General features: G+C 36.1%; 1 protein-coding gene across 7 annotated transcripts in view; it reads right to left on the bottom strand.

The window, feature by feature from the left end:
* LOC127834579 (filamin-B-like) overlaps nt 1–13,084 on the bottom strand; it is an 89,857-nt gene that overhangs the window by 26,861 nt on the left and 49,912 nt on the right. For all 7 annotated transcript variants that reach the window (XM_052360568.1, XM_052360565.1, XM_052360567.1 and 4 more), the window contains 3 exons: nt 5,096–5,176; nt 4,426–4,563; nt 3,074–3,250 (listed from right to left, as the gene is read on the bottom strand). In XM_052360568.1, coding sequence (XP_052216528.1) covers nt 3,074–3,250; nt 4,426–4,563; nt 5,096–5,176 — 396 coding nt within the window. The remainder of the gene's footprint in view (nt 1–3,073; nt 3,251–4,425; nt 4,564–5,095; nt 5,177–13,084) is intronic.

Below are 13,084 nucleotides of genomic sequence, written 5' to 3' on the forward strand. Positions count from 1 at the left end.
AGGCTAATCAGGGATGACACTTTCTGCTTCAATGGAATTCTTCTTAACAAGGAAGTCTCTTCTCAGCAAAAATCCAGTTTAAGTGGAAAGTGTCGTCCATGATTATTGTGCAGACTGCACAGGCTAATCTGGGATGACACTTTACACACATGCATTAAGCCCAGTTTCCCCAGAGTAAGCCTAAATTTCTTAAGAGAAATATAAAACATTTAACAACGGAGGAGTTATGTTGCACCTAATTATGGTATGTCAATAATAGATTCTTAATGTGTTTTCAACAATACCATGATAAATATTATTTTTAATTTATTTAACAAGAATTATTCCACCATATTGACTAATCTATTAAGCATGAGCGCGATGATTCTCGATACTGTTAATACTCGAATAAAATAGCAATGCCCGAAATACCACTATAACAGGTTTGTTCGAAGAATGCGCATATAAATATTTAAAATATGTATACTTCGCGTGTGGCCAGTTGGCTCATATGTTTTAATTTCACTTTCATTATTCTTTTGGTTTTCTGTTTAGTATTTTCACAGAAAGACATTCCCTATCCTTGATCTCATTCATTGAACTCTTTTCCTTTCATAAACTCCAACCACAATCAACGCCGTATATCTTTTTTAAAGATATTTCTATTTTTCAATAACTATGGATACAAAATCACAGGTATAAACATTAGCCATTTTACATTTAAAGAAACAATATTGATGTGGGTTGTGCTCTGGAAAAAAGAGGCTAAACTCATCATCATGTGCATAAATTGCCATCCCTGATTTGCCTGGTTGGACATTATCCCCTTCTAAATATTTTTAGAACCGAATTTTGAAGGCCTTTGCAAACAGTTTGGATCCAGATGAGACGCCACAGAACGTGGCGTCTCATCAGGATCCAAACTGTTAGCTATTCTGATAGTATTCTTTGAAAAAAATCAAAGAAAATGCTAATTTTAGAAATTCAGCAGACAACATTTTAGCAGACGACAAATTTCCCAGCATGCAAAGGGTTAAAGGTTGTCTCTTCTTATCAAAAATCGAAGGTGGGTGGAAAGTGTCATTCCTGATTAGCCTGTGTAGACTGCACAGTCTAATCTGGGACAACATAAACGGTAGTGCATAAAGCCCCTTTCAACAAAAGAAGGTTCATATATTACATGTAGCTTTAGTGTCCATCATGCTACAAAGAACTTGCAGTTCCATTTGATAGATCTTTGTCAATGACACCAAAACTGGTTCACACTTGAAAAATCAGTGTCTGAGTTTCATGTTAACTAGAGTGCATCTCATGAATTCGGTATAAAATCATGTTTTGTTTAACAGGACTGGTGGATATTTAAAGGGACCTTTTCATATTTTGGTAAATTGATAACATTAAAACAAATTGTTTCCGATTCACAAATTTTCGTTGTAGTTAATATATTTGTGAGCAAACAGTAAAACTAAACATTTACCATGCTCTAAAATATCCATTACATGCATCTTTTCACGATTTAAAAACCTGAAAATTTGAAAGCGTTGCAGCGCGAAACGATTGAATAATTTGGAGTCAGTTCTGTTGTTGTTGTTTTATTTTGTGACACTGGAAGGATTGCTTATATAAAGTATAAAATACAACAATCATAGTTTGAGCACAGACCAAAAAAACTGTGGACTTACATAACCATGATAATTTAGCATATACTTTAACAAGAGTCTTTTGTTTGGTGAAGTTTAGATGAAAATATTGTTTCTATAATCACTATCTAGCTTTCTTAGACTAGAGAAAACCCAGTTCATATGATACAATGAAAAATGCATGCAACCAGTTTGATCCTAACCACAGGATTTAACCTCCACACACCAAACAGCCCAGAGAAATAGTCTTCCACATGCAATAACCCTTTCCCACTCAGAAGCAAAGTGAAAATGACACTGTGCAAACAGCATAAAACCAGAACAGCCTGCGAGAAACATCCAATCTGTTCAGGTTTTATGCTATTTGCTGCTCATCAGTTTCTAAGGGTAAGAAGTGAAGCCTTAACAACTTGAATCTCGTAAACAAGGTCTTTAATGAAATGTAACTTTCTCTGCAACTACAAACGCTAAAAATACGTATCTAAGTGGGGAAGGATTAATACAAAAATACAGCTGACTATTCACAGATTTGTTGTTCTTTGCCATAATCAAGAGCAATAAAAAAATCTCCACCAAAGGTGGACAAAAAGTCTGACTAAAAATAGGATAAGGGCTAGTCATACGGCTAGCTACCCTACCCTGTGAACATCTGACTGAATGTAGCAGGCTAGCTACCCTACCCTGTGAACATCTGACTGAATGTAGCAGGATGGTTTGTCATACGGCTAGCTACCCTACCCTGTGAACATCTGACTGAATGTAGCAGGATGGTTTGTCATACGGCTAGCTACCCTACCCTGTGAACATCTGACTGAATGTAGCAGGATGGTTTGTCATAAGGCAAGCTATCCTTCCCTGTGAAAAACATGCAAGCTACAGAAATAACAAACAACAAGACCATTGCCAAGCTATTTAAGTCCCCTACCTACGCAGAATTAATCATTTTCAGCTATAAGTCCCCTACCTACGCAGGATCCACCATTTTCAGCAATATTTGTCATCTATTTGTTGCCATAGCAACCAGAATTCTTGATGTAGGAACAAAATGAAATGACGTGAATAATCTCCATATTGCCATCTATCCATATTTTAAGTTTCACGAAAAAATATGAAGAACTTTTAAAGTTATCACATGATCCACCATTTTCAGCAATATTTCTAGTCTATTTGTTGCCATAGCAACCAGAATTCTTGATGTAGGAACAACATGAAATGATGTCCATAATCCCCATATTGCATCTGTCCATGTTTCATGAAAAAATATGAAGAACTTTTAAAATTATCGCATGATCCAGAAAAGTGCGACAGACTGACAGACACACAGAGTGCAAACCGTTTCACCGATACGGGACTAACAAAATGCCTGGAGGTTCTAGATGGTACCAAAGGCGAAGATCAGAGATGAGATGAAGCAACCTGTTTAAACTAAAACACGCAACCCAAAGCCTACTTACCAGGCAGTTCAAAGCCAGCGTATCTCACGTAGATCTGGTATCGCCCGGGCTCCTCAGCCTCGTAGATGTAGTCACGCCAGAGGTGACCCAGCTCCCGGGTGTCGTACACCACGTCAACACCCGACGGGCCGACGATCTGCACCTCCTGTTCCAGCATACCTGCCCCGCTGAAGTCAACTGGAAACAACATTATTGTCTTAAAGTTAGCGTGTTCTTTAATTAGTAAATTATGTGTTTCGCACAAAGTATTGTATATTTCCATCAATCAGACAATATTTATAACATGAATCACAATCATCTCTAGCATGGTATTGAAATAAGTTTTTAAAATATATGAAGTCCAGGGGTGGTATTCCAGAAGCATCTTAAGTTAAATTTTATTTTTATCCTTAATTTGGGAATTTTTCTTAAGTGTTTCATTTCATAGTTAGGCATCGACAACTACATAAGAATAACATCATTATGTCAATCTTATTTGAGGAATACCAAAAAAACATGCATGTCTTTATTTAGTAAAGAAATACAAAACATTGTAATTTTGAACTTAAGTGAAAATATTTAAGAAATGACTTAAGATGTTTCTGGAATACGACCCCAGTACTAAATGCATTTCACACAATTAAAAAACTATATTGTTCTAACATAAATCACAGTCATCATCTTTCTAACATAAATTGTATCCTCTTTCTAACCTCAATCTCTATCATCAACTTTCTAATGTACGTCACATCAGTTTTCTACTACAAATCACAATTATCATTTCTCATATGTTAATCACATCATCTTTCTGACAAAAATTGCATCATGTTTCTATCATTAATAACATCCAACATTTATCACACAATCTTTCCAACAAAAAGCATCTTTTAACATAAATCACAATTATCATCTTTCCAACATAAAGTACACAACTTTCAAACATAAATCACATAATCTTGTTAACATAAATCACATCATCTTTCCAACTTGTTAATCACACATCTTTATAACATAAATTGGATCATCTTTCTATCATTAAATACATTATCATTCTTTAATAAATGTTATTAATTTCTTAACATAAATCAACTAGATTATTAAGCTGAACCTAAACATCATTAGTTATTAAAAAAAGCATTTGTGATAAAGATATATTATTTATAGACAGCATAAAAATGTTGAAAATCAGACTCTATGAAACTGACCATCTGAACAAATAATACTCAAAATTATCAAATCTGCAAACCTTTCATTCATTAGTACTTATTGACATTTCCTTGAAGTTTCAGGATAATTGCACAAACATTTCTCAATTAATTTCTATGTCTACATCATATTGGGATTATGCATTCATTCAAAGGGAAGTAACTCACCACTGAATCCTGCCTCATCTCCCACAGTTCCTTGCCTAAAGTTGTCTACCCTGATTGAAGCCAGATCAAACACATCCACATAGAATGGACTGCCGGGGATTTGCATACCGCCATACTGAATGTTGATTATGTGGCGACCTGCAGGAATGAACGAAATATGTACCAGTGAAAAAGGGAATATGGCACAAAAATATACCCATTTTTTGCTTTCAATTTAATTATATATCTAGCTTAGGTTTAATGTAAACGTTACCGTAAGAGAATGCTGGTATACTTTCAATATATATATATGCTTTCGCATTGGAAAAATGCACATAAACCAGAAAGTACACAAAAACAAGATCAAAATACATTTTTGCATATAATGTGCTTATACTTTATTTCAGTGTTTTAGTTTATCTTTGTGTTACATGTTTATCTTTGTGTTACATGCACCAATAAATTAATGTTGCATGTGCATTCAGTGTCGTCCAAGATTTGCCTGTGAAGTCCCCACAGGCTAATCAGGGATGGATTTTTTTTATATAAATTATGTCTCTTCTAAACAAAATCCAGTTTGGACAAAAAGGGTCGTCCATGATTAGCCTGTGCAGACTGCACAGGCTAATCATGGATGACACTTTACGCACAAGCATTAAGACCAGTTTTTCCAGAACACACCTCCACTTACCTGCTACCTTAGGCTTCCATTCTACCTTGTATCCGCTACCCTGGGACGAAACCTTTGCCTTGACATTGTCACCGGTTGGTGCTGCAAATATTCAAATCTAACAATGCAACTCAAGCATCAAGTGGATTGTTCTAAACCCATTTATGCCTAGCGTCTAGAAAAAAAGGCCTTGGCAAACAGCGTAGACCCAGATGAGACGCCGCATGATGTGGCGTCTCACCAGGGTCTGCGCTGTTTGCTAAAAGGAATTTCTGTAAGAAATAGTCTAAATATAGAAATAAATATAATAGACATCCCTAATTTTGGAAATAAATTGATCCAATTAAGAAGGCTGGGAGAGTCAACTAGGCATAAATGGGTTAATATTGGAGGAAAGTTGGTTGGCACTTTTTGTGTGTCATAGAACATTAATCAATCTTTTTGGTCTTTTTGCTATGCTATTAAAATGTAGATGCTTTCATATGAGTAGGTAACTTACCCTTGCACACAAGCTTACAGTAACCCTTTGCATGCTGGGAAATTTGTAGTCTGCTAAAATGTCGTCTGCTGAATTTCTAAAATAAGCATTTTCTTAGATTTTTTTCAAAGAATACTATCAGAATAGCAAACAGTTTGGATCCTGATGAGACGCCACGTTCTGTGGCGTCTCATCTGGATCCAAACTGTTTGCAAAGGCCTTTATAATTCGGTTCCAGCGCTGAAAGGGGTAACGTATGCTTGCAATATGGCATTATCTTTCTCAAACCATGTGATAGCTATGTTTGATAACTTGTATGTCATCTTTGTAATAATAATAATATTTACAATTATAATGGTCATTGTTTATAAAATAAAAACTTATAAATAAAAAACTGATAACAGGAGCAGAACACTACATGTATTGAATTAGAATCTAAAAATAACTGTTTACAATAAACTTGATTAGAATGCATAACAAATATATAATGTATGTGTTAGTACTGAATGTATAGTATATAGTACACTAGTATATAAAAAAAAAATATTTTGTTATAATTTTAGCGTGCTAAATGTAATTATGTATTGAACATTTAAATACTATTGTTAGTCTACAAGTTATGAAAGAAACTAACAGTGACAAGAAAATCACATTCACTTCTATAAACAAAGGTTTATTAGCATTCCCAAAATATACATAATTTCTTCGTGCACATTCTATTACAGCACACAGATGAATGCATATAATTTATATTACATATACTTGTATAATTCTGCATGCTTGTTGAAACACCAACAACATGTTTTAAATCCTTCCATTCTTTTTTCTTTGTATTCTCTTTACTGCCAAGCAGCCTAATTCAGGTTTTTCACTAAGTAAACCAAACGCATTTACCACAAAGGCTGAATATAATTTTGATTTTCATACGTGTGAAGAGCAAATCTATCGTTCATATTTGCTCTTCAGTGGATATGTATACATATACAGGCATTCTTTAAACCTTTCCCACTCAGGAGCAAATTGAAAATGGCTATGTGCAAACAGCATAAAACCAGAACAGCCTGCATGTAACTCGCAGCTTGTTCAGGTTTTATGCTGTTTGCTGATCATCAGTATCTAAGGGTTGGAAATAAAGCCTTTACAATGTGAATCTAGTAAGAAAGATCTTAAATTGAATGTAACTGTCTTCTAAGGGACTAAAAATGTGTCAAAATACATATCTAAGTGGCAAAGGGTTAAGGTCCATCCATTGTGTCTCCAACTCTGAAGTTCTCACTTCACACATAACACCGCTATACCAACCAAGATGGAACCAATCATGCCAACATGCCTTATCATTTCAATCATTGTATCAGAGCCTGCTGCTGCTTTTCAGTATCACAAATCATGCACATGACATGCCATATCGTCGCTGTCGTTTTCAAACCTCGTAGCTACAAAATGCCTACTTTTCAGGAGAGAAAAAACCGTCTCATTTTTTTTTTATAGGAAACCTCGTAGTTTCAAAAAAATAAAAAAAATAAAAACGTTTTTGTCAAATTTGTCCAAACAAAACCACGTACCTATAGGTGAAATGGCGTCGATACGACTTTTTGCCGGGAAAAAAACCAACAATCATTCTACAACATTTCGTCACGTCACGTAGCTTTTTCAAGGGCTCTGATTGGCGTAGAGCTACGAGATATAGCACAAAACACGCGCCAGACTTCATATATTCGGAAAAGACGAAAAAAATATTTTGAAAATTTTGGAGCTACGAGGTTTGAGAACGACAGCGACGATATGCACTATGCTAAAGAAATGACAACTCTACAATATGTTTCAGAGCATTATATCACAACACATGCTCGGCTTTAACCTGGAGTGTACCCCACATCACCTTTGTTACCCCTAACATAATACTCTGCCTTTTAGTGCCCGATCTCAAGTCATGCTTTGAGCATTTCATTACCATGCTACAAACTCCACTCCGAGCATTCAGCATTTGGTTGCATAACCATGCTACAAACTCCACTCCGAGCAATCAGCATTTGGTTGCATAACCATGCTACAAACTCCACTCTGAGCACTAAATCAGCATTTGGTTGCATAATCATGCTACAAACTCCACTCTGAGCATTCAGCAGTTGGTTGCATAACCATACTAGAAACTCCACTCTGAGCACTGGATCAGCATTTGGTTGCATTGTCATGCTACAAACTCCACTCTGAGCATTCAGCATTTGGTTGCATAACCATGCTACAAACTCCACTCCAAGCATTTAGCATTTGGTTGCATAACCATGCTACAAAATTCACTCTGAGCATTCAGCATTTGGTTGCATAACCATGCTACAAAATCCACTCTGAGCATTCAGCATTTGGTTGCATAATCATGCTACAAAATCCACTCTGAGCATTCAGCATTTGGTTGCATAATCATGCTACAAACTCCACTCCGAGCATTCAGCATTCTGTATCCACCTGTGATGAACATGGTAATCTGATCCAAGGGGAGGTAATACCCCAAGGACTGCAGGAAGCACCATTGTATGTCCTGAACAAGGAAATATCTTGTGTAACTTGGCAGTGCAAGAGCTCGACTGGAATCTTCCTTCAAGCTGATTTTGAAGGGCGAACCTGCAAATAAATGTAAATGGAATAATTTAATATTGGATCCCTACTTGTTGTAGAAATGTCAAATTTATGTTTGATTGTTATTTTGATTTCACAATGGGGAAGTAAGAAAAACCTGTATCTGATAGAAATATGGTAAAATGATTCAACATTTTACACTCAACCCCTGTATTTGTGTTTTTATTAATTTATCAATCACAATTGAAGTGAAGAAGTTAATAATACAAAATTATGTTACTTTCAAAATATCAGTTATTTTAACAAAATTATATGTTTGAAAATTAATTTTAACTCTGGCCAAACAAATACAAAATTAAGTAACATAAAAGAAGCACAAAATGCCTTAATGCCTCATTGAATTGCAGGAGGATTGTAGCCTATTTTTACTGTTACAATATTAGATGAAACACATGTCTAGACCAGTAAAATGAAGGAAAATAAAAGATTTCATATAATATGGTATTTTTTATAGCATATTACCTTAATTGTGCACATGACTTTTAATTTCCCTTACCTTGGCCATGCTCAGCCAAGCAAAAATGTTACAGTGTAATATCAGCTTTATGTGCATGATTTTACTTTATTCGAAACATGTTTTTTATAATGGCAAGCTTTTTATTAGTAGCATATACATTTTGTTGCTTTATTTAAACAGAAAGTAACCATTGAAATCAAGGTTGAGTTGCAAAGTTATCATAAGTCAAGAACAAGAAGTTAGTATTAAGATTGGGCAGTTTTGTATTCCTTGTGCAATGGCTTAGCAATGTTTCAACATTTCATTTTGTTATCACTGATGTTGTTGCCCCTTTATTTGAATACTGGGGTTTAAGCATGTGTGTAAGTGTTGTCCCAGATAAGCCTGTGCAGAATGCACAGACTAATCAGGGAAAACGCTTTCCACTTTTAAGTAATTTTTCTTTTTATAGAGGTCTTTTAAACAAAAATTCAGTCTAGGGGGATTGTGTTGCCCCTGCCCATCTGGAACAACCCTTTACGCACATGCATTAAGCCTAATTGTCAAACAGTTTTCCAACAACTCGGCTTACCAGGAACGGGCACTCCATTATAAGAGATGTAGATATCATAGAGGTCAGGTTTCTCAAGGTCAAAGGTCAAGTGTAGAAGGTCATCCATAGCTTTCTCGATGGCTGATTGGACAGTTCCCTCGCTGTTCATGATCACGACATGAAGGTCCCCAGGACCAGCTGAATTCACATCAACTGGAAAATGTAATTTATAATGGTCAACATTTCGGAATAAAATTTAACCCTTTCCTGCTAAGGAGCCACGTGAAAAAGGAAAGTAATTCACAAGATGTTAAGGTGAAAAAGGAAAGTAATTCACAAGTTGTTAAGGTTTTAAGCCATTTGCTGCTCATCAGTATTTAAGGTTTGGAAAGGAAGCCTTAAAAACTTGAATCTATTAAGAAAGGTATTTAATTAAGTTTTGATTTTCTAAGTGATTACAAATGCTTTAAAATGAGTATCTAAATGGTGAAGGTTAAACAATAACTGTGGATCAAAGATCAACTGGAATTAAGACACACATTCGCCAAACACAACGTTGTGGCCCATCCATTTTTGGAAAGATCTTTTGGACATCAAAACTTACTATAGCTTGCCCAATAAGTGACTACTACCAAACAAGATTATCTGGCAAGATAATCTTGTTGTAGAAATGCTAAGTTTCCACACGGATGGACAAACACCAATGAGGAATCTGCTATACCCTCTTTAATTTATTGTGGGGTGTATAAAAATCAAATCTACACAAAACTCTTTATTTTGCATCATAATCTTCAATATAAATCTCAGGCAAATGAACCTATGAGATGATCTTTAAAATAATTATATCGGCTAAAAAACTGTTCTTATTACACAAGATCCATCACAAGTTGATTTATTGTTATGTTACATATTTTGAGGTTTGATCATGAAACTATTGTTTGAATGTTTGTTTCGTTGGATTTTTTTGTTGTTTTCAACAGTATTTAAGTAATTACACAGCGTTAAATTTACCAACTCACACTTTTCCCAGGGTTAGCTGGTTTGAGTTCTAAGTGCACATACTTATGCAAGAAACTGCCGTTCTTTAATCTGATGAACGGAGAGAATGGCCCCATTTCATTACCAATACCAACTTTAGTCATGTTGTCTTGCTGCGATAGATTAAACTATTGTATCTAACAAAACAAGTATGAAGAAGACATCATATACAATAGTTTGCTCTCAACACATGACTTACAAATTTATAAGCACAATAAATATATAATATAGACGAAACCTTTCATCAAATGTCTTGTGCCGACTTTGGGCTCATCCCAGTGACCAGTGACCTTGACCTTTGTCGAGTCAAAGGCCTCAATTCTCATTGGACAGCCCCAAGCAGGTATCACATCGCCATATTTCACTTCCACGTCATAGGTCCCTGGCTTGATTGGTATCCAGTCAATGCTGTACAGGCGGTCTCCAATATTCCTCAGTTTGAATGGTACTCTGTTATAGACTGGCCCTGCAATTAGATACCATTACGCATGATGTTCACAGGAAAATCTTGACCCGTTTTTAACAACCTATTCTGAAACTAAAACCAAACAATAAAGAATAATGATTTAAAAGTTATGTTGTAAATATTCTGTTTTGTTGAGTCTTCCTTGACTCTGGGAAAATAGGGCTTAATAAATGTGTGTTAAGTATCATCCCAGATTAGCCTGTGCAGTTTGTAATGGCTAATCTGGGATACCACTTTCCCCATTTTATGGAACTTTTCATTTCTATATTTAAAGTCTAAGAAGCCAAGGCAGTCCAAAAATCCAGTCTAGGCAGAAAGTTTCATCCCAGATTGGCCTGTGTGGACCACACAGGCTACTCTGGTCGACACTTTTGGCACATGCATTTAGCCCCGTTTTCCCAAAGCGTGCCTCATGCGTTCCAACTGACCAATGATATGGATGGCCAGATCCTCAATGGCTGAGGGGGCACAGGTCATGTGAAGGTTCACCCAGTGGTGGCACGGATACAGGCTCCTCTCTGGTCGCTGTACCCTGATCTTGTCCATATCGGCGAAGTTGATCGACAGTGGACTACCTGGACGAAAAGTAACAGTAGGTTTGATATGAGCAGTCTAAGCAGAAAGTTTTGTCCCAGATTAGCCTGTGTGCACTACACAAGTTTTGTCCCAGATTAGCCTATGTGCACTACACAAGTTTTGTCCCAGATTAGCCTGTGTGCACTACACAACCTTTGTCTCAGATAAGCCTGTGTGCACTACACAAGTTTTGTCCCAGATTAGCCTGTGTGCACTACACAAGTTTTGTCCTAGATTAGCCTGTGTGCACTACACAAGTTTTGTCCCAGATTAGTCTGTTTGCACTACACAAGTTTTGTCCCAGATTAGCCTGTGTGCACAACACAAGTTTTGTCCCAGATTAGCCTGTGTGCACTACACAAGTTTTCCCAGAATGAGGCTCACATAAAACAACTGCTTTGCATAGAAACTGTCTAGTTAAGCGGTGCAAAGGACACAGTCTGGAAACACACCAAACACACCAAATATTATCTCTGCATAATCCTTAAAATTGGAAATGCTGTACTCATAATTTAAGCTTGAATGACAAATAGCTTTCAAGTTATATGTAAATTGATTCAAACAAAAATAAAGCAAAAGAAAGAAATTGTGTTGAGGATGTCAATACATATATTCTGATTGACAATTTAGAACACTTTCATTTGTGGTGCATTATAACTTTAAGGCTTGAACTATTTCTTATGACTTGACTGATTCAAAAGCAAAAATTGTTTAGAAACTAATGGAGTGCTTTCAGAGGGGAGGAACAATTCTTGGTGTATATGGAAGGTTTTTGGCGGCAATGGAAAGATCATGGTTTCTATGGAAGGGTTTTGGTGTCTATGGAATGTTCTTGGTGTCTATGGAAGGTTATTGGTGTCTATTGAAAGTTCTTGATGTCTATGGGAAGTTCTTGGTGTCTATTGAAAGTTCTTGATGTCTATGGGAAGTTCTTGGTGTCTATTGAAAGTTCTTGATGTCTATGAAAAGTTCTTAGTGTCTATTAAACGTTCTTGGTGTCTATGACAAAATTGTGTTTCCTGAGTGTGAATAGATCGTGGAATGACTCGGTCGCTAGGCTGACATCATATCCTCTGTGCCAGTCATGTAATACATTTTGCATTGTGCAGAGTAATTGCAGATACAATGGCTAGAAGCTTACCATTGCTTACAGTCTTTTAATCTATCAGAACTTACTTGGAATGTGTTCTCCGTTGAACAAGATGGATAACTCATGCCTTCGTTCACCCTCGCCCATGAAAGTCACCTCAAAAGTTCCCTCCCCTAGTGCCTCTAGCTGGGTCGGGATTTTCTCCCCATCTGTTGTCACGGTTACCTCCATAGTCCCATCTCCAGCTTCCTCACCAAGGACTGAAACAAAGCAGCTATATTACATGAGCTGCACTCTGTGACAACTGGGCTTAATTCATATGCATTGAGTGTCCTCCCAAGGACAGCACAGGCTTATCAGGGACAATTATACAATTATAACATTCCATTTACCATACATAATTATCATAACCTTAAAAGGGAGACTTTTAATATAGTCATGAGGTTAAATGAAGGAAAATATGAAAATAAAAGATCTGCCTTTACAGTAAACAATACATGTACATGCATAAACACAACAAAAAGAAACACATTTTGTACCTATAATAAACTGTCATTAGTTGGTACATTTAAAAACGTTTTCATGCAAAGTAGTTGATGTACGAATAAACCTGATTGGTATGTTTCATAATTTTGAATAAATAATCAGGTATTTTAATGAAAGCACATTGGCAGAATTCATTGTGCTGTATCTCAAAGTCTCAGGCCCCACAATAAAGCAATTAACATTACCAACAAAC

The sequence above is a fragment of the Dreissena polymorpha genome, chromosome 6 (assembly GCF_020536995.1).
Source record: "Dreissena polymorpha isolate Duluth1 chromosome 6, UMN_Dpol_1.0, whole genome shotgun sequence".
NCBI classification, from domain to species: domain Eukaryota; kingdom Metazoa; phylum Mollusca; class Bivalvia; order Myida; family Dreissenidae; genus Dreissena; species Dreissena polymorpha.